The 27,244-nt window shown below is 45.5% G+C and overlaps 1 protein-coding gene and 1 pseudogene across 2 annotated transcripts in view; one reads left to right on the plus strand and one right to left on the minus strand.

Moving 5' to 3' along the window:
• Window positions 1–337: 337 nt before the first annotated feature.
• Window positions 338–27,244, minus strand: part of LOC306919619 (AMSH-like protease) — a gene marked incomplete at its 3' end in the record, with an annotated part of 29,156 nt that continues 2,249 nt past the window's right edge. Inside the window, exons 2-8 of the mRNA XM_079532374.1 lie at window positions 14,758–14,975; window positions 14,510–14,585; window positions 7,371–7,466; window positions 4,779–5,024; window positions 2,961–3,114; window positions 1,984–2,108; window positions 338–796 (exon numbers count right to left, since the gene is read on the minus strand). Of these exons, the coding sequence (XP_079388500.1) occupies window positions 338–796; window positions 1,984–2,108; window positions 2,961–3,114; window positions 4,779–5,024; window positions 7,371–7,466; window positions 14,510–14,585; window positions 14,758–14,975 (1,374 nt within the window). The remainder of the gene's footprint in view (window positions 797–1,983; window positions 2,109–2,960; window positions 3,115–4,778; window positions 5,025–7,370; window positions 7,467–14,509; window positions 14,586–14,757; window positions 14,976–27,244) is intronic.
• Window positions 15,298–22,862, plus strand: LOC306919618 (eukaryotic translation initiation factor 3 subunit D-like; annotated as a pseudogene). The gene is made up of 3 exons: window positions 15,298–15,320; window positions 16,863–17,748; window positions 21,199–22,862. The product of its transcript is annotated as a eukaryotic translation initiation factor 3 subunit D-like (transcript).

Raw genomic sequence — 27,244 nt, forward strand, 5'->3', positions numbered from 1 at the left:
ATCTGCTATCTGCGATATGCTAAAGCTAAAGTATAACATAATGCTTAGTTAAAACACCAAAAGGGGTTCCCGTCCCTATAACCACACCAAAGGGTCAAGACGGTTTTAGCGTTGTCCCTGCGGTGTGATGTGTCTTGTTGCACGTTGACCCACGTTGACCCTAGTGATTCAACGCATGGAATTCAATGGCCCCAAACCACACCAAAGGGTCGAGACGGTTTTAGCGTTAACTCCTTGCAACCGTTTGGACCCAAGGAGTTGCATGGTGACCCTTTGGTGTGGTTAGGGCTTAGGACTGAAGCTGCGTTCAGACTTGAATGTATATATTCCCTTCGGTTCATCCCGCCTGTTGGCACCAGGTCGCACCACGCCTGTTGGCACCAGGTCGCATCCCGCCTGTTCGCACCAGGTCGCACCACGCCTGTTGGCACCAGGTCGCACCACGCCTGTTGGCACCAGGTCGCACCACGCCTGTTGGCACCAGGTCGCACCACGCCTGTTGGCACCAGGTCGCACCACGCCTGTTGGCACCAGGTCGCACCACGCCTGTTGGCACCAGGTCGCACCACGCCTGTTGGCACCAGGTCGCACCACGCCTGTTGGCACCAGGTCGCACCACGCCTGTTGGCACCAGGTCGCACCACGCCTGTTGGCACCAGGTCGCACCACGCCTGTTGGCACCAGGTCGCACCACGCCTGTTGGCACCAGGTCGCACCACGCCTGTTGGCACCAGGTCGCACCACGCCTGTTGGCACCAGGTCGCACCACGCCTGTTGGCACCAGGTCGCACCACGCCTGTTGGCACCAGGTCGCACCACGCCTGTTGGCACCAGGTCGCATCCCGCACGTTGTGCTCGGGTTTGGTTGTGCTCGGGTGTTGCATGCAAACACGTGTAAAAAAAAAAAGGGATATAGACTCCATCTCCCAGGGGTCCAAGGGATATAGACTCCATCTCCCAGGGGTCTAGCGGCTAGCGCATTGTGAAACAGGGATATAGACTCCATCTCCCAGGGGTCTAGCCAGCGCATTGTGAAACAGGGATATAGACTCCATCTCCCAGGGGTCCAAGGGATATAGACTCCATCTCCCAGGGGTCTAGCCAGCGCATTGTGAAACAGGGATATAGACTCCATCTCCCAGGGGTCCAAGGGATATAGACTCCATCTCCCAGGGGTCTAGCGGCTAGCGCATTGTGAAACAGGGATATAGACTCAATCTCCCAGGGGTCCCAGGGATATAGACTCCATCTCCCAGGGGTCTAGCGGCTAGCGCATTGTGAAACGGGGATATAGACTCCCGTGTGTTACCGGCTGATATACCGACATTAAGCCACTCCCGGACACCTGTGCTGACACCGACAATAAGCCACTCCCGGACACCTGTGCTGACACCGACAATAAGCCACTCCCAGACACCTGTGCTGACACCGACAATAATCCACTCCCGGACACCTGTGCTGACACCGACAATAAGCCACTCCCAGACACCTGTGCTGACACCGACAATAAGCCACTCCCAGACACCTGTGCTGACACCGACAATAAGCCACTCCCAGACACCTGTGCTGACACAGACAATAAGCCACTCCCAGACACCTGTGCTGACACCGACAATAAGCCACTCCCAGACACCTGTGCTGACACAGACAATAAGCCACTCCCAGACACCTGTGCTGACACCGACAATAAGCCACTCCCAGACACCTGTGCTGACACCGACAATAAGCCACTCCCGGACACCTGTGCTGACACCGACAATAAGCCACTCCCGGACACCTGTGCTGACACCGACAATAAGCCACTCCCAGACACCTGTGCTGACACCGACAATAAGCCACTCCCGGACACCTGTGCTGACACCGACAATAAGCCACTCCCAGACACCTGTGCTGACACCGACAATAAGCCACTCCCAGACACCTGTGCTGACACCGACAATAAGCCACTCCCAGACACCTGTGACAATAGGAGGTTGGTCTCACCAGTCTTCCGCACAGGATGCCACACGTCTCCAGTCCTCTGGCCGTGTTGGAGTCCGCTAGCAGCAGGAAGCGATACGTCAGATCTCTGGGCACGATCACCCTCCTGAGACCCTCGGTACGAGGAGCTACACGCACGCACGCACGCAGGCACACACACACACACACACACACGGAAAGATGAGATTTTTTCCCGGTGGGGAAATTCGGGAGAGCAACAGCAGTAGCAGATTTAAATAGAGAATGGATACAGGTAAGAGTACAGAGAGACGAATAAGATATATATATATATATATATATATATATATATATATATATATATATATATATATATATATATATATATATATATATATAGGGTGGGTGGGTGGATGGATGGGTGGGTGGATGGATGGATGGGTGGGTGGATGGATGGATGGATGGATGGATGGGTGGATGGATGGATGGGTGGATGGATGTTATATATCTCCACACTGGCCTGGGAATCCCTTCAGGTACAGCTGGCCTGTGGCCAATGGGTCCTGGTAGAAAAGGGAAGTCTGGGATTCTGTGATGTGACTGAAAATGGACCGATGGATGGAACATAACGTCTGACACTACACCACACATCTCAGTCAACATATCGTCTCTGGAAATGATGTCTAAAACAGTCACTTTTCAGGATTCAAATAGCAGAAATAGCTGCTATTTGGCCTATTTCTCCTACGTTTGTGTGACAGCACAAAATGTAGCAGCATGACTAAGTAGGGCATTCGTTTACGGAAGAAAATAAATTACATAAATAGTTAAAATATGGAGATAAGTGGTTCTGTCCACTATCTATCAATAAATACAGCGACACAGCGAATATGAGAATAAAACAGGTACGGTATCAACTGGCCTTCAACAGTGAGAATAGATTATATAATGTACAGTCGATCAATAATGGTAGAGACATCTGAGGCGTGTGTGTGTGTGTGTGTGTGTGTGTGCGTGCTCACTCTGTACTCCAGTGAGCGTGGGGGTGGGTCTGTTGAGAGGGCGCGCCGACGGCTTGTTCCTGTTAGGGTCCGCCCCCGGGTTCCGAACGTGATTTCTGATTGGCTGCTGGGACAGACAAGAGCCGTCCGTCACCTCAGGCACTTTGGGCTCCACCTGCGGAGAGGAGAGGAGAGGAGAGGAGATTCTCATTTTGGGCGTGAACCCCTTTTGGTGTTAGCATGATGTTATGCTTTGGCTATTGAAAAATAGCAGATCTACAAGCTCATAGCTACGAGCTTATAGGTCTGCTATTTTTGAAAAATCGAAGAACCACTGACATAGAAGCATAGCTTTTTCAGAAAACTGCCAGGATGTAGAAGACATTTTTAGAATCTGATCTCAGGTCAAAATGGGTTAATACTGCTTTGTTTTAAAACCAGCTACCTTTTCAGAGGAGGCACAGGATATTAAATATATATATATTTATTTTTTTACAAAGGATTTAACGTGATTAACAACTCTCTAGGAAAATGTCCATATGGTTATATGGTTGCTGTCGGGCAGACACCTCCAAAAACCAAACCATTATTTTTCAGGAAATGGAAAAACAATACATGACCTCTGTTGTTCCAAATGGACCAAATGTGGTTAATTATTTAGTCACAGGCTCTTGTTAATACTTTAAATTGGTTAAATATTTATAAAACCCACAGACACGTGGAACCACTTTCACTTTCAAACATTTAGAAAAGAAACAATAGCTGATCGCGATGAGCGTGTGGAGGAGTTGTTTTTTGCTACATTTGTGCGACATGAACATATTATGATTAAAGGAGCATTCAGTGATTTGGGTGATTTGGAAAACCCTCCGGTCCGCCCCGGTAACAAGATGTGCACATGCACACGCTCTACAGTGGGGGAAGTACAACAGACCAACAGCACGTGCACCAAAAGGCCCGCCCCACTCGATCATGATTGGAGGAAGGCCCCTCTCATCCTGATTGGATGAAGGCTTTGCCACCCGAAGCCCAAACCGAAACTAGGGTTTTTTGACCCCAGGGGCTCACTGGGGACAGGGAGGAACTCCTTATATGGTCAGCACACTTTATAGTAGGGAGGATTATCCAAAAAATAAGAAAAAATAAGTGATATTTGAATTAAGTGAAATCACTGAATATACCTTTAAATGATGAATCTAACTTCCTTGCCAATCGCTTTTAATAGCAGATAATTCTAGGAACAGTTGTGACATTTTCTGTCATTCCGACAGAAAAAAATTAGGGGTGCACGTGCATGCTGGTGCTCATCGGTGTGACGTCTATAGAGCCTGCCTGCTTGCTCAGGGGATAAATTGAATGTTGACCATCAGGTCAAAATTCGTGTCAGATCCTCATCCTGTACAAGATTTTGACACGATCTAAATGTCTCAATAGAAGAGACAAAATGCACACCACCCCAATAGAGGGTATGCGCATGCTTAACTTGGACTGAGGTCGATTAAAAAAAAAAGGCTTCAAAATCCTATTTTCTTTCTGAAAAACCCATGTTTCTATGTCAGTGGTGCTCAACCTTTTTCATGTCAAGGACCCCCAGAATTATCTCTATTGGGCCACAGACCCCCACTTTTCTGTTTGGATGTATGGGCTGTCAAGGCCAGAAAGTAGCTTTTTGCCACTCGATCAGTAGGCATTCCTGCATAACGTCCGGGTTTGATGATGATGTCACGCGCATACCCTCTATTGTACAAGTTATATTGTATTAACATACTCCACATACAGATTGGACAATATTGCATTTTATTAATTTAAAACAAGTTACATGGCGCCGATTTAACGCACCTTTTGCCCCGCCTCCTCTTCTCTCCTATTGGCCTGTTCCTGGCGACGAAGCTGGTCCTCGAAGTAGCGGAACTGCTCCGATTCGATCTGCGCCCGCCGTAGAGACGCCACCCTCTGTCTCTCCTCCTCCAATAGGGAGAGACGCTGTCTCTCCTCCTCCAATAGGGAGGCGCGTTGTCTGTCCTCGTCCAATAGGGAGAGATGCTCGAGCTGTTGGCCACACCCATCCACCACCCCCGACTGGCTCTGCGAAGAAACGGAACGCACAGGTCAATCAACCAGGTTTGCCATGTCCGCTTAGAATAAGCGACTTTGGGCTTGTTTTTCTGAAAAGTTGCTTGAAAATATTGGTAGTTGTGGGTTTTTTTGGGCTTGTTTCTGAAGTGTTCTTATTGCGTATTGTGTAATGTTGTTTAAACCAGTGATTCTCAAACATTTATCATTTCAAGGACCCCCAAATAAAAACGTAATATGTAGTAGTCTGCATAGTTACGCCCTTCTGAAAATATTCATGCCAGGAACTCCATACAAGATTTGTGATGTTTAAAGGATCACTTCACCACTTTTCAACCTATCTTCATATAATAGGTCTCACTAATATTCATGAAAAAATGTCCCAATTTTTTTCTACTCTTTTTTTCTGTCTCATAGGAGGGCTGTGGGCAGTTCCGAAACCCGTCCTCCAGTGACATCATCGATGGGGAATACAAGCTAATACAAACTGCAGGCTTTCTAGTCCTGGAAAGTTGCAATGCGAAAATGAAAATCTAAACATTTTGTAAAAAAAAATCTGCCTAATGATGATGTCACTGGAGGACGGTTTCTAAACTGCCCACAGCCCTCCTATGAGACACAGACTGAGTAGAAAAAAATTGTGCCATTTTATCATGATTATTAATGAGGACCTATTATATGAAGATAGGTTGTAAAGTGGTGAAGTGGTCCTTTAACTGTTAAAAAATGTGGAAAACATTTTTCCACATTTTCTTAATTTTGTATTTGTTTTTAACTAGCTGATCTACAAGCTAAATAGCCGGAATAGCCATTTAACACCCTGAGCGCACAGGACGGAGTTCTCCGCCCTATCAATTAGTAACGCCCAGCGCTCAAGACGGAGATTGATCAAAAGGACGGAAATTATTGATATCAAAACCCCCATTTTAGCCGACGAGATCGAAAATCTTAAAACTTGAATAACTCTTGATCTAAATCATTCCGTCCAATTATAAGAATAGATTATGCATTAGACGGCCCACCGCGGTCCTGTCGCTAGTTGCGTTAGAATTAATCATACCTCCCGTTGTTGCCGATCGCCTCGAGAGTGAGTGTTTTGGCTACACTAACACATTTTGTGCCCAAAACGTCTGTGGACGTCCTGGGTATTACCGCACGTGCATAGCCCAAGACGTTTTTTTTTTTTTTTAACACATGGTGCCAAAGTTTGTGTTTTCGCCATTGAGAATGCATTTGGCGTTTAAATTAAATAACTCAGAAACTATAAAACATTTCAAAGTAAAGAGTTCCAGCATGTGTCTCCACAGTCAGCTGAATTATAAAAAATGTGAATGGATTTTCTAGGTGAAAGTGATTTTGGGCAGTATTGCGTGGGCTCTCAAAGTGTTAAGCTACTTCAGCCACATCCGGGATAACATCCGGTCCGTCGCTAAATGTGCTCCGCTGCTATAAATCGCTGGCCGCTATGATTTAATGGATTAAATAACCCCGGGCGATCGGAGTGTTAACCCATTTTGGGCGGGAACCCCTTTTGGTGTTAGCATTATGTTATGCTTTAGCTATTGAAAAATAGCAGATCTACAAGCTCATAGCGCGCCACCGAGTGGCGCGCTACGAGCTTGTAGGTCTGCTATTTTTGAAAAATCGAAGAACGACTGACATAGAAACATAGCTTTTTCAGAAAACTGTCAGGATGTCAGGAAGACATTTTTAGAATCTGATCTCAGGTCAAAATGGGTTAGGCTAGCTTTCATAAACCCGGTTGCTTGTTTCTTCACTGCAATCAACGGCGCCGCCGATCTCAAATCACCGGTTGAGTGTCTCAGTGCTGCCATTGATTGATCGAAAAAGATAGTTTCCGGGGAAAGTACCGCTTAGACGGAACGGAAGTCCCGCCCCATTAGACTGTGAGTGACCATGAAGTCCCGCCCCATTAGACTGTGAGTGACCATGAAGTCCCGCCCCATTAGACTGTGAGTGACCATGGCTTTTCTCCTCGGAGATGATGGGAGGTTTCTGCACGACGGGAATAAACCCTGCACCCCCTGGTCAAAAGTACAAAAGTAGGGCGGCAGTGGCTAGAGTGGCCGGATGGGAACCACAAGGTTCCCGGTTCGATTCCCAGCCACTCCCCCCAGAGGAGTTAGTGTCAAAGTGTCCTTGAGCAAGACGCTGAACTCCTAATTGCTCCCGATGTGCAGGTTGGTGCCTTGCATGGTTTCCTCCGCCATCGGTGTGTGAATGGGTGAATGTAATGCACAATCTATGTAAAGCGCTTTGGATAAAAGCGCTATATAAATGCACCATTTACTTCCTGTGGATATGTGCACACACACACACACACACACACACACACACCTGGACTCTGAGGTATTCTGTGTGTTCCCTGTTGTATTTCTCCTGCAGCAGCTTTTTCAGTTCCTCATTACGAGGAAACGCCACCTCTTGAAGTTTCTGAAGAGAGAGAAAGGCAGAGAAACAGAGCGATACAGAGAGCGAGAGGGAGACAGAGACAGAGACAGAGAGACAGAGAGAGACAGAGAGAGACAGAGACAGAGAGAGACAGAGACAGAGAGACAGAGAGAGACAGAGACAGAGAGAGAGAGGGAGACAGAGAAGAGAGACAGAGAGACGGAGAGAGACAGAGACAGAGAGAGAGAGGGAGACAGAGAGAGAGGGAGACAGAGAGAGACAGAGACAGAGAGACAGAGAGAGACAGAGACAGAGAGAGAGAGGGAGACAGAGAAGAGAGACAGAGAGACGGAGAGAGACAGAGACAGAGAGCGAGAGGGAGACAGAGACAGAGAGACAGAGAGAGACAGAGACAGAGAGAGAGAGGGAGACAGAGAGAGACAGAGACAGAGAGAGAGAGGGAGACAGAGAAACAGAGCGATACAGAGAGCGAGAGGGAGACAGAGACAGAGAGCGAGAGAGAGACAGAGACAGAGAGCGAGAGGGAGACAGAGAAGAGAGACAGAGAGACGGAGAGAGACAGAGACAGAGAGCGAGAGGGAGACAGAGGGAGACAGAGAAAGCAATAGACAGAGCGAGACAGAGACAGAAAGTCAGAGTGAGACGGAGAAAAAAACAGAAAGACAAATGTTATTTTGTTGAGGAATCATAAACTAGGCTTCAGGGTTTTGGAGGCCGGACGTCCATCATGCAGGAAACTAATTGTGATGTGTCACATTAATGACATCACTAACTAGAAAAAGTGCCCTTCTGGGCACAGGTCTCCACCAGGAGGATAGGACTGTGTGAGATGTTTGGCAAAATGTTTAGGAGTAATATAAACATGTTTGCCTTTGATGGCAATTGGATAACTTGAGGCATTTTGTTCCAAAAATGTGTTTTGCAAAAATCAACCTGTTGGTGGCGCTATAACAGGCCAATGTGAAAAGGGTGGGATATATTCCTCAGCCTAGTAAGAAAATGTGTGAAAGATTTCACGTAAATTGCATGCTGCGTTCATGATTTGAGGCTTTTGTTCAAAACGGGGCAATCTTGCAAACTGTGAAAGCCAATTATAGCCAATTAGGATGGAATATGAAATATCGGACAGATCCGACTTGAGCACATGACCATAGAGATACTGTGTAATGATTTGTGAGATTTTTGGACAGAATCTGGAGGAGTCATATCAAAAAATGTGTTTTACAAAAGTCGGCCTCCTGGTGGCGCTATAAAAGGCAGATGCGGAAAATGCAGGTCAAAGGTTTGTCCTTGGCCTCTAGGGAGTGTGCATGCAACGTTTCACGCAGATCGGTGCAGTTTTAGGTAAAAAATGTGAAAAGCTGCCTCATGGTGGCGCTATAACAGGCCGTTCTGGAAAATGCGGGGCAGAGGTTCATCGTTGGCATCCAGGGAGTGCGTGTGCAAAGTTTGGCATCGACCAGGTTAACGGTGCCGGAGATTAGCTGGTAACAGACGGACGGAAGGACGGACGGAAGGACGGACGGACGGACGGACGGACACACACACACGGACGGAGTGCAAAACATACTCTCTCCCCATGCCTTCGGCCTGGTGGAGACAATGACTGGTTGCAAAAGGCTGTTGGTAAAAACAAATGTTGAGTGGAGTGAAGAGTTATTTGATTTGAGTTTAGATTATATGTTATGACATCTCCGTCGGGTGCAAAACCTCCTTTGTGACCCACCGTGAATGGGAGAGTCAGACAGTTATTGTCTCCACCAGGCCGAAGGCATGGGGAGAGAGTATGTTTTGCACTCCGTCCGTGTGTGTGTCCGTGTGTGTGTGTGTGTGTGTCCTTCCGTCCGTCTGTTACCAGCTAATCTCCGGCACCGTTGGCCCGATCCATGCCAAACTTTGCACACACACTCCCTGGATGCCAACGATGAACCTCTGCCCCACATTTTCCAGAACGGCCTGTTATAGCGCCACCAGGAGGCCGAATTTTGTAAAACACATTTGTGGATATTACTCCTCCATATTTTGTCCAAAAATCCCGCAAATCGTTACACAGTATCTCTATAGTCATGTGATCAAGTCAGATCAATCCGATATTGCATATTCCATCCTGATTGGCTAACAGTGACTTTCAAAATTTGCAGGATTGGCCCGATTTGAACAAAAAGCCTCAAATCATGAACGCAGCGTGAAATCTTTCACAGACGTTCCTACTAGGCTGAGGAATATATCCCACCTTTTCACATTGGCCTGTTATAGCGCCACCAACAGGTGGATCTTTGCAAAACAATTTTTTGGAACAAAATGCCTCAAATCATCCAATTGCCATCCAAGTCGTAAGAAGAAATTGTACCCTTTTCACATTGGCCTATTATAGCGCCACCAGGAGGCCACAACCTGACCTGCCCTGGTGGAGACCTGTGCCCCGAGGGGCACTTTTTCTAGTTGGATTATAATTCATTTTATTTTTTCCATGTCATATTAAAGCAGGGAATCAAATCTTCAAATTGAATATTGTTTGTTCAGTTTGACTAACCAGTAGCTGGTTAGCTACATGTTTAAGCATTTATTTCATATTTAAATGTAGATATCAGCTCTGACATTTATTTCAGACACCATGCTCTGGTATGTGAAGAGTCTGCCCATGTGCTATTAACTAGAGGTGTGCTGAAATATCGATATGGCGATATATATCGATACGTCCTCCCGCGATAAATAATCAATATTGATTATTAAAATATCGATATCGGATATTTTTTTGAAATTTGAAATGTTGTTCATAATGAAGTGATGAACATAGAAAAGGATGAAATGACAGCTAAAATAAAGCAAATCCCACTCAGATTCCACAGCAACCAGAAGTACTGAATTACTGGATGGTGATTTGTCCAAAGTCTCCAAACAGCTTTGTGGGAATACAAAATGCTGCATTTTTTCAGTTCCAAGTATTTTGTAGTTGCAGATATCGTGATATATCGTTGATGAGATTTCATACAATATATCGCAAATATCGCAATATATCGAATTTCGTGATATTATCGTTATCGAGGGCCTAATATTGCGATATATATCGTATCGTGAGGAACCCATATCGTCCCACCCCTACTATTACTCATTTTGGGCGGGAACCCCTTTTGGTGTTAGCATTATGTTATGCTTTAGCTATTGAAAAATAGCAGATCTACAAGCCCATAGCGCGCCAGCTTGTAGGTCTGCTATTTTTGAAAAATCGAAGAACGACTGACATAGAAACATAGCTTTTTCAGAAAACTGTCAGGATGCAGAAGACTCATTTTGGATATATATATATTTTTTTTTAAATCAGGTTTGTCTCCTCTGGTGAAAAGCTGGAGGTTGCACAATGACAGGCTCTCAGTCAAATCTGGTCACATATGTTCAAAACTGTTACTTTCCAGGATTTCAAAATTCAAAAAAACAGCAAAAGTAGCAGATCTACAAGCTCGAGCTTCGCGCTTGTAGATCTGCTCCTGTGTGACGCTGTAGTATGATCAAGTAGGGCGATCATTTACGGGGGGGAAACACACACAAACTTAGAATATGGAGATATGAAGTTTCTGCTCCACAGTGACCACATCAAACACACACAACGTTAGAATATGGAGATATGAAGTTTCTGCTCCACAGTGACCACATCAAACACACACAACGTTAGAATATGGAGATATGAAGTTTCTGCTCCACAGTGACCACATCAAACACACACAACGTTAGAATATGGAGATATGAAGTTACTGCTCCACAGTGACCACATCAAACACACACAACGTTAGAATATGGAGATATGAAGTTTCTGCTCTACAGTGACCACATCAAACACACACAACGTTAGAATATGGAGATATGAAGTTTCTGCTCCACAGTGACCACATCAAACACACACAACGTTAGAATATGGAGATATGAAGTTACTGCTCCACAGTGACCACATCAAACACACACAACGTTAGAATATGGAGATATGAAGTTTCTGCTCCACAGTGACCACATCAAACACACACAACGTTAGAATATGGAGATATGAAGTTACTGCTCCACAGTGACCACATCAAACACACACAACGTTAGAATATGGAGATATGAAGTTTCTGCTCCACAGTGACCACATCAAACACACACAACGTTAGAATATGGAGATATGAAGTTTCTGCTCCACAGTGACCACATCAAACACGCACAACGTTAGAATATGGAGATATGAAGTTACTGCTCCACAGTGACCACATCAAACACACACAACGTTAGAATATGGAGATATGAAGTTTCTGCTCCACAGTGACCACATCAAACACACACAACGTTAGAATATGGAGATATGAAGTTTCTGCTCCACAGTGACCACATCAAACACACACAACGTTAGAATATGGAGATATGAAGTTTCTGCTCCACAGTGACCACATCAAACACACACAACGTTAGAATATGGAGATATGAAGTTACTGCTCCACAGTGACCACATCAAACACACACAACGTTAGAATATGGAGATATGAAGTTTCTGCTCCACAGTGACCACATCAAACACACACAACGTTAGAATATGGAGATATGAAGTTTCTGCTCCACAGTGACCACATCAAACACACACAACGTTAGAATATGGAGATATGAAGTTTCTGCTCCACAGTGACCACATCAAACACACACAACGTTAGAATATGGAGATATGAAGTTTCTGCTCCACAGTGACCACATCAAACACACACAACGTTAGAATATGGAGATATGAAGTTTCTGCTCCACAGTGACCACATCAAACACACACAACGTTAGATTATGGAGATATGAAGTTTCTGCTCCACAGTGACCACATCAAACACACACAACGTTAGAATATGGAGATATGAAGTTTCTGCTCCACAGTGACCACATCAAACACACACAACGTTAGAATATGGAGATATGAAGTTACTGCTCCACAGTGACCACATCAAACACACACAACGTTAGAATATGGAGATATGAAGTTTCTGCTCCACAGTGACCACATCAAACACACACAACGTTAGAATATGGAGATATGAAGTTACTGCTCCACAGTGACCACATCAAACACACACAACGTTAGAATATGGAGATATGAAGTTTCTGCTCCACAGTGACCACATCAAACACGCACAACGTTAGAATATGGAGATATGAAGTTTCTGCTCCACAGTGACCACATCAAACACACACAACGTTAGAATATGGAGATATGAAGTTTCTGCTCCACAGTGACCACATCAAACACGCACAACGTTAGAATATGGAGATATGAAGTTTCTGCTCCACAGTGACCACATCAAACACACACAACGTTAGAATATGGAGATATGAAGTTTCTGCTCCACAGTGACCACATCAAACACACACAACGTTAGAATATGGAGATATGAAGTTTCTGCTCCACAGTGACCACATCAAACACACACAACGTTAGAATATGGAGATATGAAGTTTCTGCTCCACAGTGACCACATCAAACACACACAACGTTAGAATATGGAGATATGAAGTTTCTGCTCCACAGTGACCACATCAAACACACACAACGTTAGAATATGGAGATATGAAGTTTCTGCTCCACAGTGACCACATCAAACACACACAACGTTAGAATATGGAGATATGAAGTTACTGCTCCACAGTGACCACATCAAACACACACAACGTTAGAATATGGAGATATGAAGTTTCTGCTCCAGTGATTGTATTAGTCTGTCAATATGTGATGTATACAGTAATCTTGTTTCCTATATAACTTTGTGAATTTGTAATGTAAATCTCTGTAATCTCTGTAATGTCCACGCCCCACCATCTGGTGATGTCATCAATTAGCAATCAGCAATTCTCAGCACCTGAGCTGTATTGTTTTGGAGCTCTTTAAGAGCAAGTTCTGTGTCTGTGAAAATCATATAGCACTGACGAAGGTCCTAGGAACGAAACGTTTGCTTTTTAATTGCACGTTGAGCACGAGCACTTTGAGCATGTTAAAATAAAGAAATAATATTTTTCTAAATCTCAGTTTAAGGAGTTTTACTTTTTTACTATTTTCTATACGGTGAGCGAGTCTTTTCCTGTCAAAGTTTCCCTTATGCTCCACAGTGACCACATAAAACCAGCCGATCCCCACCTTATCAATCCATTGAATGGTCAAGTTGTCATGAATTGTCACCCATTCGTCTGGGCCCAGTAGGTCCCTACTGGCCTACCAGGAGATTCTGGTAGGCGCTGTCAGCCAGTTCTATCGTTGACACCATGTTAATGCCTGTGCTGTCACGTGAGGGTTAGGGTTAGGGTTAACCCTAAACCTAACCCTAACCCTAACCCTAACCCTAACCCTAAACCTGACCCTAACCCCCTAACCCCCTAACCCTAACCCTAACCCCCTAACCCTAACCCTCACGTGACAGCACAGGCATTAACATGGTGTCAACGATAGAACTGGCTGACAGCGCCTACCAGAATCTCCTGGTAGGCCAGTAGGGACCTACTGGGCCCAGACGAATGGGTGACAATTCATGACAACTTGACCATTTCAATGGATTGATAAGGCGGGGATCGGGTGCAGCAACACACACAAACTTAGAATATGGAGATATGAAGTTTCTGCTCCACAGTGACCACATGTACAGTACCATGTCTGACATGTACAGTATGATGTACAGCAGGGGTTCTCAACGTTTTTGGCCGGGGAAGCCCCGGAAATGCTTTGGCAATGTCTCGGGACCCCCGCCCCGCCCCCTCCCGACCCCCAATATAAATTGACTGCTACAATAACCTTAAACCATTTTGGGCGGGAACCTCTTTTGGTGTTTTAAGCATTGTTATAATTTAGCTATTGAAAAATAGCAGATCTACAAGCTCATAGCGCGCCACCGAGTGGCGCGCTACGAGCTTGTAGGTCTGCTATTTTTGAAAAATCGTGAAAATATTTTTTTTTTTTTGAAAATAATTTGGGGACCCCCTAAAATAATCTGGCGACCCCCCGAGGGGTCGCGACCCACGGGTTGAGAACCCCTGATGTACAGTACTATGTCTGAGAGCAGTGATATGTACAGTACCTTCATGATGAGCTGCTTCTCTGGAACATTACACTGCTGGTAGTCTCTGTGTCGAGGCAACTTCTCTACGAACAAACTGCGCACGCACGCACGCGCGCGCGCGCGCACGCACACACGCACACACACACACACACACACACACACACACACACACACACACACACACACAGTTAGAATGTAATAACTAATAATGTATAACAACAGCGCCCCCCCACAGTGTGTAGCAGGACTGCGTAATGTGTTCTCACGTGATGAACTTGTTGTAGAGGACGAAGGCGTTCTCCAGGCTGCCCTCCTCCAGGTACACGGCGGCCATTCGCTCCATCTCCACGCCGGAGCGGAAGTAGCGGCGCGGCGTCACGTCCTCGTTGATGTCCACGCTGCACGCCATCTTCCCCAGAGCGCGCACGCGCTCCACCGCCGACACGGACACGTCCGTGTACTCCGGCTCCGCTGCCAGCTTCGTCTGTCGGTCAGGGTAGGGCATTAAGCAACTAGTCGACTAGTTTACTAGTCGACTAGTAAATCCACTAGTCGACCTTGTTGGTACTAGTTGACTAGTTGATACGGGTTTTTTTTGTTTGTTTTTTTGTAGGCCTCAAGATCAGGTAGATTATAGTTATAGTCACCATGTACACAGTTTTTCAATGTACAAATATTTATTAAAAAAATAAAATAAAACAAAAGTTTATTTTTTTTTTATTTTTTTTTATTTTTTACATAATAGGTAGTTAAACAACTAGTCGACTAGTCGACTAGTAAACTAGGCAACTAGTCAACTAGTAAAAATGACTAGAAGTGAATGCCCTAGGTCAGGGGCAACTTTATTTATTATGTCCCCCCAAGCTGGGCAGTTCATTTTACAGCAGGCAATAAAACCTCTAAAAGACACAATACACTAAACACTGCATGAAAAGAGGAGTTAACGGGCAATTATGGGCACTAGATTTGCTTGTAAACCTCAAGTTTAGCAGCATATACAGTAATATACGCTACTATACAGGTGTGATGGTACATATACAGTAATATACGCTACTATACAGGTGTGATGGTACATATACAGTAATATACGCTACTATACAGGTGTGATGGTACATATACAGTAATATACGCTACTATACAGGTGTGATGGTACATATACAGTAATATACGCTACTATACAGGTGTGATGGTACATATACAGTAATATACGCTACTATACAGGTGTGATGGTACATATACAGTAATATACGCTACTATACAGGTGTGATGGTACATATACAGTAATATACGCTACTATACAGGTGTGATGGTACATATACAGTAATATACGCTACTATACAGGTGTGATGGTACATATACAGTAATATACGCTACTATACAGGTGTGATGGTACATATACAGTAATATACGCTACTATACAGGTGTGATGGTACATATACAGTAATATACGCTACTATACAGGTGTGATGGTACATATACAGTAATATACGCTACTATACAGGTGTGATGGTACATATACAGTAATATACGCTACTATACAGGTGTGATGGTACATATACAGTAATATACGCTACTATACAGGTGTGATGGTACATATACAGTAATATACGCTACTATACAGGTGTGATGGTACATATACAGTAATATACGCTACTATACAGGTGTGATGGTACATATACAGTAATATACGCTACTATACAGGTGTGATGGTACATATACAGTAATATACGCTACTATACAGGTGTGATGGTACATATACAGTAATATACGCTACTATACAGGTGTGATGGTACATATACAGTAATATACGCTACTATACAGGTGTGATGGTACATATACAGTAATATACGCTACTATACAGGTGTGATGGTACATATACAGTAATATACGCTACTATACAGGTGTGATGGTACATATACAGTAATATACGCTACTATACAGGTGTGATGGTACATATACAGTAATATACGCTACTATACAGGTGTGATGGTACATATACAGTAATATACGCTACTATACAGGTGTGATGGTACATATACAGTAATATACGCTACTATACAGGTGTGATGGTACATATACAGTAATATACGCTACTATACAGGTGTGATGGTACATATACAGTAATATACGCTACTATACAGGTGTGATGGTACATATACAGTAATATACGCTACTATACAGGTGTGATGGTACAATTCGGGAGTTTACCGGAGTTTGTTGGAAAGTTTAACGGGAGTTTCCTGTAATTAATTACACATCCGTATTCCATGCTTTTAGCACAGTGAAACATACAACAACAACAACAACAACAACAGACATACGCATTATCACAAGAAGCAGATCATTACCTTTAAATATAAAGTGCAACTAGAACCAAAAGTGCACCAAGTGTTAACTACATCTATCCTCACCACCCGACCCTGAAACTACAGGGCAGCCAGCTACCACCTCCTCCTCCTCCTCCTCCTCCTCCTGCTTCCCCCATTGATGGCCCGGATGGAGGCAGGTATAAACTACAGGGCAGCCAGCTACCTCCTCCTCCTCCTCCTCCTCCTGCTTCCCCCATTGATGGCCCGGATGGAGGCAGGTATAAACTACACGGCAGCCAGTTACCTCCTCCTCCTCCTCCTCCTCCTCCTGCTTCCCCCATTGATGGCCCGGATGGAGGCAGGTATAAACTACACGGCAGCCAGTTACCTCCTCCTCCTCCTCCTCCTGCTTCCCCCATTGATGGCCCGGATGGAGGCAGGTATAAACTACACGGCAGCCAGTTACCTCCTCCTCCTCCTCCTCCTCCTGCTTCCCCCATTGATGGCCCGGATGAAGGCAGGTATAAACTACACGGCAGCCAGCTACCTCCTCCTCCTCCTCCTCCTGCTTCCCCCATTGATGGCCCGGATGGAGGCAGGTATAAACTACACGGCAGCCAGTTACCTCCTCCTCCTCCTCCTCCTCCTGCTTCCCCCATTGATGGCCCGGATGGAGGCAGGTATAAACTACATGGCAGCCAGTTACCTCCTCCTCCTCCTCCTCCTCCTCCTGCTTCCCCCATTGATGGCCCGGATGGAGGCAGGTATAAACTACACGGCAGCCAGCTACCTCCTCCTCCTCCTCCTCCTCCTGCTTCCCCCATTGATGGCCCGGATGGAGGCAGGTATAAACTACACGGCAGCCAGCTACCTCCTCCTCCTCCTCCTCCTCCTGCTTCCCCCATTGATGGCCCGGATGGAGGCAGGTATAAGAGAGAATATAAAGAGGTATATAAGAGGTATAAAAGAGAATTTGTACCTGTTATTTTTAGTAACGGGGGTCTTTAGCTACTGGCCGGAAGGCAGTAATACATAGTCCCGGTTTAGGGGTTTGGGAGCTGTCTGCTCTAATTTAACCCATTTTGGTCTGACGTCGAAATTTTAAAAAATGTCTTCTAAATCCTCCAGTTTTCTGAAATAAATATTTTCACGATTTTTCAAAAATAGCAGATCTACAAGCTCGTAGCGCGCGACTCGGTGGCGCGCTATGAGCTTGTAGATCTGCTATTTTTCAATAGCTAAATTATAACAATGTTTAAAACACCAAAAAGGGATTCCCGCCCAAAATGGGTTAAGATGCTTTCTTGAGCACCTGCTTGTCATATACTGTCTATACAGTATGACTCAGACCGCTGAACTTTCGGGGAGTCGAGTAAGAGAACAGAGCGGAACAGACCGTCAGGAGTGGGCGACTGTCACGTGTTGAGTAAGAGAACAGAGCGGAACAGACCGTCAGGAGTGGGCGACTGTCACGTGTTGAGTAAGAGAACAGAGCGGAACAGACCGTCAGGAGTGGGCGACTGTCACGTGTTGAGTAAGAGAACAGAGCGGAACAGACCGTCAGGAGTGGGCGACTGTCACGTGTTGAGTAAGAGAACAGAGCGGAACAGACCGTCAGGAGTGGGCGACTGTCACGTGTTGATTTCGTCGACGAATACTATGACGAGAAATGTTCATCGACTACCCTTTATTCACCGACGAAAACTAAATGGAAATTAACCCATTCAGGCCTGACGTCGAAATTTAAAAAAAAAAGTTTTCTAAATCATGACAATTTTCGGAAAGATTTGAGGCACATTTTAACGATTTTTCAAAAATAGCAGACCTACAAGTTCATAGCGCGCCACTCGGTGGCGCGCTATGAGCTTGTAGATCTGCTATTTTTCAATAGCTAAATTATAACATAATGTTTAAAACGCTAACGCTAACGTGACATGGATGCGTTCCAGGTCTCAATGGATTAAATGAAAGCCAAGCTGTGATGACTAAAACTAAGACTAAAACTATAAGACAACAAATACAATGTTAGGAAGGGACTAGTGGACAAGAGATCCAGTATTATTGTATTATTATTAATTCATTTTTGTCAAAACAAAATTAATTTAAAGAATTCACTCTCAGTAGTAGATATAGTATATATATATAAAGTACTACTTTAGGAATGCGTTTATTGTAGTTCAGACGTCAATGCAATAACATAAAACATAGAGACCGTAGCTTTAACTTGAACATGTCTCTCTCTCTCTCGCGTCTCTCTCTCTCTGTAGGAGTTCTGTACATCTGCCTTCAGAGGGAGATAAGTGCTCCTCTATTCTCTATTCACTGAGATGTGACTGTCATTGTGTGTGTGTGTGTGTGTGTGTGTGTGTGTGTGTGTGTGTGTGTGTGTGTGTGTGTGTGTGTGTGTGTGTGTGTGCTCCTCTATTCAGCAAAAAGACATCCGCTCCCCCCTCCTCCTCAGAGAAAAGAGGGGATGTGATGAATGGATAGAGGAGTCAGTGGATGAATGGATGGATGGATGGATGGCTGGATGGATGGATGGATGGAAGGAGAGAGAGGGGTGAAGGGGAAAACGGACAGAAGAGAGGAGTATAGACAACTAATACTATGACAGAATGTTCGTCAACTACCTTTTTTCACTGACGAAAACTAAATGGAAACTGAATGAAAACTAACCTATGATGACTAAAACGAAGACTAAACATAGACAATTTCGTCAACAAATAAAAAACTAGACTGAAATGTTAGTAAGGGACCCAGTAGAGAAGAGATCCAGTAAGTCATCTTACACTTGGTTGCATTCTGAAAATAGCAAAAAAATAGCAGATCTGCAAGCTCACAACGCGTCGCAGCACTATTGCTATTGCGCTAGTGCTATTTTCAGCAAGTGTAAAATCAGCCGACTAAAACTAGACTAAAGGTGGCCTTACACTAGCCGATAATCGGGCATTTTTTGACGCTCGGGGGTGCCCGACTCAATCGATCTGCTCGGGGCCGCTCAAAGCGCGATCGGGATCGGCCCGATCAACATCAAGAATGTTTGATATTTGCTCTGCCCCGCTCCGATTATCCTGTAGTGTGTGGTGCTATCAGATTTCAGATTGAAACAAATCGGCTAGTGTAAGGCCACCTTAACACTAAAACATTCCAGGTGACTAAAATATGACTAAAACTAAATGAATGAAAATCTGTATGACATCATAGACTAGCCTGGACTCCATATTATTTGGGCATGGCTGCCACAGAACTCCATATTTGGGCATACAAAGGAATGGGATAGTGAGATCCTCTTATGGGCATAAAAATAACCCATGCAGACAAGTGACAAACAGAGAGAGACAGACGTGTACAACAGAGAGAGACAGACGTGTACAACAGAGAGAGACAGACGGGTACAACAGAGAGAGACAGACGGGTACAACAGAGAGAGACAGACGGGTACAACAGAGAGAGACAGACGGGTACAACAGAGAGAGACAGACGGGTACAACAGAGAGAGACAGACGGGTACAACAGAGAGAGACAGACGGGTACAACAGAGAGAGACAGACGGGTACAACAGAGAGAGACAGACGGGTACAACAGGTATAACCGGAGGGGCTTTGGAACTGGGATTGTTCCAAATGGATATTGGCCTAGTATTGAACAGATGTCAAGAAATCTTGGGGCGGCTGTTAAAAGGGCCCTTAACCCATTTTGACCTGAGATCAGATTCTATAAATATCTTCTACATCCTGACAGTTTTCTGAAAAAGCTGTTTCTATGTCAGTCGTTCTTCGATTTTTCAAAAATAGCAGACCTACAAGCTCGTAGCGCGCCACTCGGTGGCGCGCTATGAGCTTGTAGATCTGCTATTTTTCAATAGCTAAAGCATAACATAATGCTAACACCAAAAGGGGTTCCCGCCCAAAATGGGTTAATGGCATCCATGTCATTGTCAATTGGTTGCCATGGATACCTACTATTGGCGCTCAGAGTACTTGGAGGCCCGACCGCAGTCTCATGTCATGGACCTCCAATTTTGGGGCATTGACTGACATCATAGTGACATCCTGACTGACGTCATAGACCTGGGTGTCAAGGCAGGGTGTCAAGGCAGGGTGTCTTGACTGACATCATAGTGACATCCTGACTGACGTCATAGACCTGGGTGTCTTGACTGACATCATAGTGACATCCTGACTGACGTCATAGACCTGGGTGTCAAGGCATTGACTGACATCATAGTGACATCCTGACTGACGTCATAGACCTGGGTGTCATATTGACTGACATCATAGTGACATCCTGACTGACGTCATAGACCTGGGTGTCAAGGCAGCTCAAAAACGGACCACGCACAATTGAAAAGTAACAACTAGAGAGATAATGGATAAGTTCCCTTTTCCTTTGATCCAGGACAATCCAACGGGATGGGGCCCTTGTGCCGTCCCGGAGAGGTTCAAAGACATGCCCTATCAGCCCTTCAGCAAAGGGGACCGTTTGGGAAAGGTGGCCGATTGGACTGGTTTAACGTATACAGATAAGAGATACACAAAGAAATATTCCCCTCAGTTTCCGGACGGTGGTCTATTCGGCTGCGCCCCCGCCGACGATGACGAAGACGAGAGCTTCAAGTTGGTAGTCACCGCCAGGCCGCCGAAGAGCGCGTACCCTCGCCGCCCGTACCTCAATCGAAGGTGGCCCAACAAGGACCGCAGAAACTTGCCTCATTCCAACCCGCCCAACGGTGCCAAACGTCGGAAGTGGTTCCAGAAGTCCCAGCTGAAGCCCAGATTCTCTTCGGTCGAGGTGAGGAGCGACTGGGAGGTGAAGGAAGAGATGGACTTCCCGAGGCTGAATAAGATGAGATACATGGAGGTTTCAGATCCTATTGACATCGAGTGCTGCGGCACGCTGAAGCAATACGACAAGGCTTTCGATCGCATCAACACTCGCAATGAAAGGCAACTCAATAGCGTCAAGAGAGAGAACTTCCATACCGTCACTACCTCAGATGATCCCGTCATTCGCAAGCTGGCTAAAACCCAGGGTAACGTGTTTGCCACTGATGCCATCTTGGCCACCTTGATGTGCTGCACACGCTCGGCCTACTCTTGGGATATCGTCGTGCAGAAAGTGGGCGACAAGCTCTTCTTCGACAAGAGAGACAACTGTGACTTTGATTTGTTAACTGTGAGTGAGACCGCTAATGAGCCACCCCAAGAGGAAGGCAGTTCTTTCAACCATCCCCGTAACCTGGCTATGGAGGCCACGCACATCAACCACAACTTCAAACAGCAGTGTTTGCGGACGGGACGAGAGGACTACAAGTTTCCCAACCCCAATCCTTTTCTGGAGGAAGACGTGGATAAGAGCGACGCGACGACCTCCGTCGCCTACAGGTACCGCCTCTGGAAGCTAGGCGAGGACGTCGAGCTGGTCGTTCGCTGTGAACACGACGGCGTGATGACCGGAGCCAGCGGCGAGGTGTCCTTCATGACCATAAAGGCCCTGAACGAGTGGGACTCCAGGCACTGCAACGGACTGGACTGGCGTCAGAAGCTGGACTCCCAGAGGACGGCCGTCCTGGCCGCCGAGCTGAAGAACAACAGCTACAAGCTGGCGCGCTGGACCTGCTGCGCCATACTGGCCAGGTCTGACTACCTGAAGCTGGGATACGTGTCTCGCTGCCACGCAACCAACCCCGCCCGCCACGTCATCCTGGGCACGCAGCGGTTCAAGCCCCACGACCTGGCCATACAGATCAGCCTGAGCATGGAGAACGCCTGGGGAATCCTCCGCTGTCTCATCGACGTCTGCCGCAGGCTGGACGACGGCAAGTACGTCGTCCTCAAAGATCCCAACAAGCAAATGATCCGCGTGTACAGCCTGCCCGACGGCACCTTCAGCTCTGAGGAGGAAGACGAGGAGGAGGAGGAGGAGGAGGAAGACGAGGACCTTCAGCTCTGAGGAGGAAGACGAGGACGAGGAGGAGGAGGAGGAAGACGAGGACCTTCAGCTCTGAGGAGGAAGACGAGGACGAGGAGGAGGAGGAAGATGAGGAAAACCTTCAGCTCTGAGGAGGAAGACGAGGACGAGGAGGAGGAGGAGGAAGATGAGGACCTTCAGCTCTGAGGAGGAAGACGAGGACGAGGAGGAGGAGGAAGATGAGGAAAATTGAGGTGTCTAGACCAGTGGTTCCTGAACCTTTTTCATGTCAAGGACCCCCAAAATGACACTAATTAGCCCGCGGACCCCCATTAGAAAATATATGCCAAAGACCCCCATAAGAGGAGTTCTTTACAGCTCTAGCAGTGATTTTCAACCATTTTCGTTTCAAGGACCCCCAGTTTACCATGCATTAGTCTACGGACCCCCATGTAATGGCATTTCTATCTCTGGGACCCCCATTTCAGATTGTAAAATCTGTGTTAGTTTAACTCTGATAGTGTACAAACGTGTACAAACTCTGAGAGTGAACCAAACGGACACTAACGGGTCCGTTTGGTTCCATTTGTACACACTCAGAGTTACAGACCCATAAGGGTCCATTTGGTTGCAAACTATCATTTAGCTGGGGACTAGGGATGGAGCCCGAAATTCGGGTCATTACAAACCCGGTTCGGCATTTATCGAGGCCCAAGTATCAATAAGCGTTTGGCTTGTCGAGCCTCTTATCGGGTATAGCCGCAGCGGCTGACGTCATGGGCCGCTCGCCATAAAGGGGGCTGGGACGCCACGGGTGGTTGCGTGGTTCGGCATCGTTTGCCGTGGTGTTGATACTTGATACTTTTACTCAAGTACAAAATGTGATACTTTTTCCACCACTGCATATTGCTAGAAGCTAACACTCTGTGCAGCTCTGCTCACCATGGGTCGAAGCCACCTGGTGGTTGAATAGACTCAGTGCAGCTCTGCTCATCATGGGTCGAAGCCACCTGGTGGTTGAACTGCATATTGCTAGAAGCTAACACTCAGTGCAGCTCTGCTCATCATGGGTCGAAGCCACCTGGTGGTTGAATAGACACTCCACATATTAAAATAAACCTGTGGGTGTGGCTGAGAATCTGGGGGTGTGTCTGTGGGTGTGTCTAACAAAGGTACCTTTCAGAACCCATAGAGACCATTTTGAGATTGAGGAAGAAACTTAGGGGACAGGACTGTATGGTGGAACGGGTGAAAAGTTTAGTAACATTAAAAACAAAAAAGACAAGAGGGGAGGGAGCTAAATGCAATAACGTAGCCTACCAGGGGAGGGAGCTAAATGCAATAACGTAGCCTACCACAGCTGTTGCATGCACGAAAGGGAACATTTCGACAATGCATAGACATCTGTCCATTATGCATTGTATTAAACCCAAATGCGATACCTTTGCATCATGTCTGCACCGAGTCGAAACAACACGGGAGCCGTCAGCTGCTGCAGCGGAAACAACCGTCCTGCTCTTCTACCCAACGCATGTTGTGCTTCTTACCATGCTTGCTGCCCAAGCATGGTAAGACGTTGCCATAGGTTATTAACCCATTTGTGGTCGTGTTTGCGGACTATGGAATACTAATGGAGCCAATAAAACGTCACACTGATCACAGGCTGCACTTCAGAAAGGATACCACTCAGCCATGGATCAGCCCGTTTTGGACTGAGGTCGATTACAAAAAAAGGCTTCTAAATCCCAACATTTTTCTGAAAAACCCATGTTTCTATGTCAGTGGTGCTCAACCTTTTTCATGTCAAGGACCCCCAGGTTTGTAGACCTGAGAACAACAGACCCATTTACTGTCTGTAGACCTGAGAACAACAGATTCATTTACTGTCTGTAGACCTGAGAACAACAGATTCTAACACATTTACTGTCTGTAGACCTGAGAACAACAGACCCATTTACTGCCTGTAGACCTGAGAACAACAGACCCATTTACTGTCTGTAGACCTGAGAACAACAGACCCATTTACTGTCTGTAGACCTGAGAACAACAGATTCTAACCCATTTACTGTCTGTAGACCTGAGAACAACAGATTCTACCCATTTACTGTCTGTAGACCTGAGAACAACAGATTCTTACTGTCTGTAGACCTGAGAACAACAGATTCTAACCCATTTACTGTCTGTAGACCTGAGAACAACAGATTAATTTACTGTCTGTAGACCTGAGAACAACAGATTAATTTACTGTCTGTAGACCTGAGAACAACAGATTAATTTACTGTCTGTAGACATGAGAACAACAGATTCTAACCCATTTACTGTCTGTAGACCTGAGAACAACAGATTCTAACCCATTTACTGTCTGTAGACCTGAGAACAACAGACCTGAGAACAACAGATCCATTTACTGTCTGTAGACCTGAGAACAACAGACAGTCTGTAGACCTGAGAACAACAGATTCTACCAAAAGTCTTCCAAATCCTGACAGTTTTCTGTGAATCACTCACTCACTGGTGCTCAAACTTTTTCATGTTAAAAAGGACAGACAGACTTAATCTGTATTTGGCCGCGAAAACAGAACTCTGCGGAACTTACTCTTGTGCCACGCTACGAGCTTGTAGATCTGAACTTACTCTTGTGCCGCGCTACGAGCTTGTAGATCTGAACTTACTCTTGTGCCGCGCTACAAGCTTGTAGATCTGAACTTACTCTTGTGCCGCGCTACGAGCTTGTAGATCTGACATTAACTTACTCTTGTGCCGCGCTACGAGCTTGTAGATCTGACATTAACTTACTCTTGTGCCGCGCTACGAGCTTGTAGATCTGACATTAACTTACTCTTGTGCCGCGCTACGAGCTTGTAGATCTGACATTAACTTACTCTTGTGCCGCGCTACGAGCTTGTAGATCTGACATTAACTTACTCTTGTGCCGCGCTACGAGCTTGTAGATCTGAACTTACTCTTGTGCCGCGCTACGAGCTTGTAGATCTGACATTTTTCAACAGATACATTTTTCAAAATAACGGTTAAAAGCTATAAGGCGAAACGGATGCGTCCTCAAAAATACAATCTCACGATTGAAAACTCCTGCCGCTGTTTCCTAAACAATTAACACAATATGCAAATTACATGATGATGTCATAGTGATGTTGTTCCCGCCGTCACATACGGCCAATCAGGTGAAGGAAAACCACAGACTGAGGATTTAGCGTTTACTTTTATAATATGAAATATCCCGAGTCGATTAGGGTTTTATGGAAGATGTTTCTGCACATAATGCTACAGCAGTCTGACCACATAATGCTACAGCAGTCTGACCACATAATGCTACAGCAGTCTGACCACATAATGCTACAGCAGTCTGACCACATAATGCTACAGCAGTCTGACCACATAATGCTACAGCAGTCTGACCACATAATGCTACAGCAGTCTGACCACATAATGCTACAGCAGTCTGACCACTTCAAATGCTCTAATCTTAGAATAGACTATCCATCCATCTTCAACCGCTTATCCGTAGTCGGGTCGCGGGGGCAACAGCTCCACCAGAGTGTTCCAGACTTCCCTCTCCAGAGCAACATTGGTGACTTCCCCCTGGGGGATCCCGAGACGTTCCAAGGCCAGTGAGTCGATGCGTTTCCTCCAACTGCGCCTCGGTCACAAAAGATCACGGGATCTACTGAATGTGTCAAACTGGCATATTGAGCCTATGACACACAGTGTGGCTTCCCCCCAGTAGGCTACCTTCACATTCAGTAGATCCTGTGATCTTCTGTGGCCAGATGTAATTTCTTGAGGTCTAGTAGGACTATAGTAAATAAAATAAAAATAAATCACTATAAAATTTTGTAAAGAAATACATATTTAGCCCCATGCTCGAATGCCCCCGCCCCCCTGTCAAAAACAGCTAAAATCCCTAAAATGAAAGAAAGCAGCAAATGAAAAAAAATTAACACTCACCTTTTAGTTTCTCTAATAACATCCTAAAACATGAACATTGTCCTTTAAAAATAAGAAAGGCTGGCATCTCCAGATGACTGAGAAATGTAATCCATGCTCAACCCATTAACCCATTTACACCTGAGCTCCATTCTACAAATTCCTTCTAAATGCCGACAGTTTTCTGAAAAACCTCATGTTATGTTGTTCCGGGGACCCCCTGCAGAAGCAAAGATTTGAGTTAAAAATGTTCGCTCTGAAAGAATATATATTCAAAGATTTGCGCCACATTTTCACGATTTTTCAAAAATAGCAGATCTACAAGCTCATAGCGCGGCACTCGGTGCCGTGCTATGAGCTTGTAGATCTGCTTATAGATCTGTAGATCTGCTTATCTACAGTATGCAAATCCTGGTGGTTCTTTCTTGGCACGCTGCTTTTCTCTAAAGCCGTATGGATTTTATTTCCTCCAAAAATTGGCCTAAAAGAGATAGTTCGCACCCCAAAATAACTTTCCTCTATGATCGATGACTCACCGCACAGAGCCTTGAATTAATGGATATGTTTGAGCGGTGCCTCCGCTCCATTA

This window comes from Electrona antarctica (assembly GCF_951216825.1).
Source record: "Electrona antarctica genome assembly, contig: scaffold_699, whole genome shotgun sequence".
Classification (NCBI taxonomy): Eukaryota; Metazoa; Chordata; class Actinopteri; order Myctophiformes; family Myctophidae; genus Electrona; species Electrona antarctica.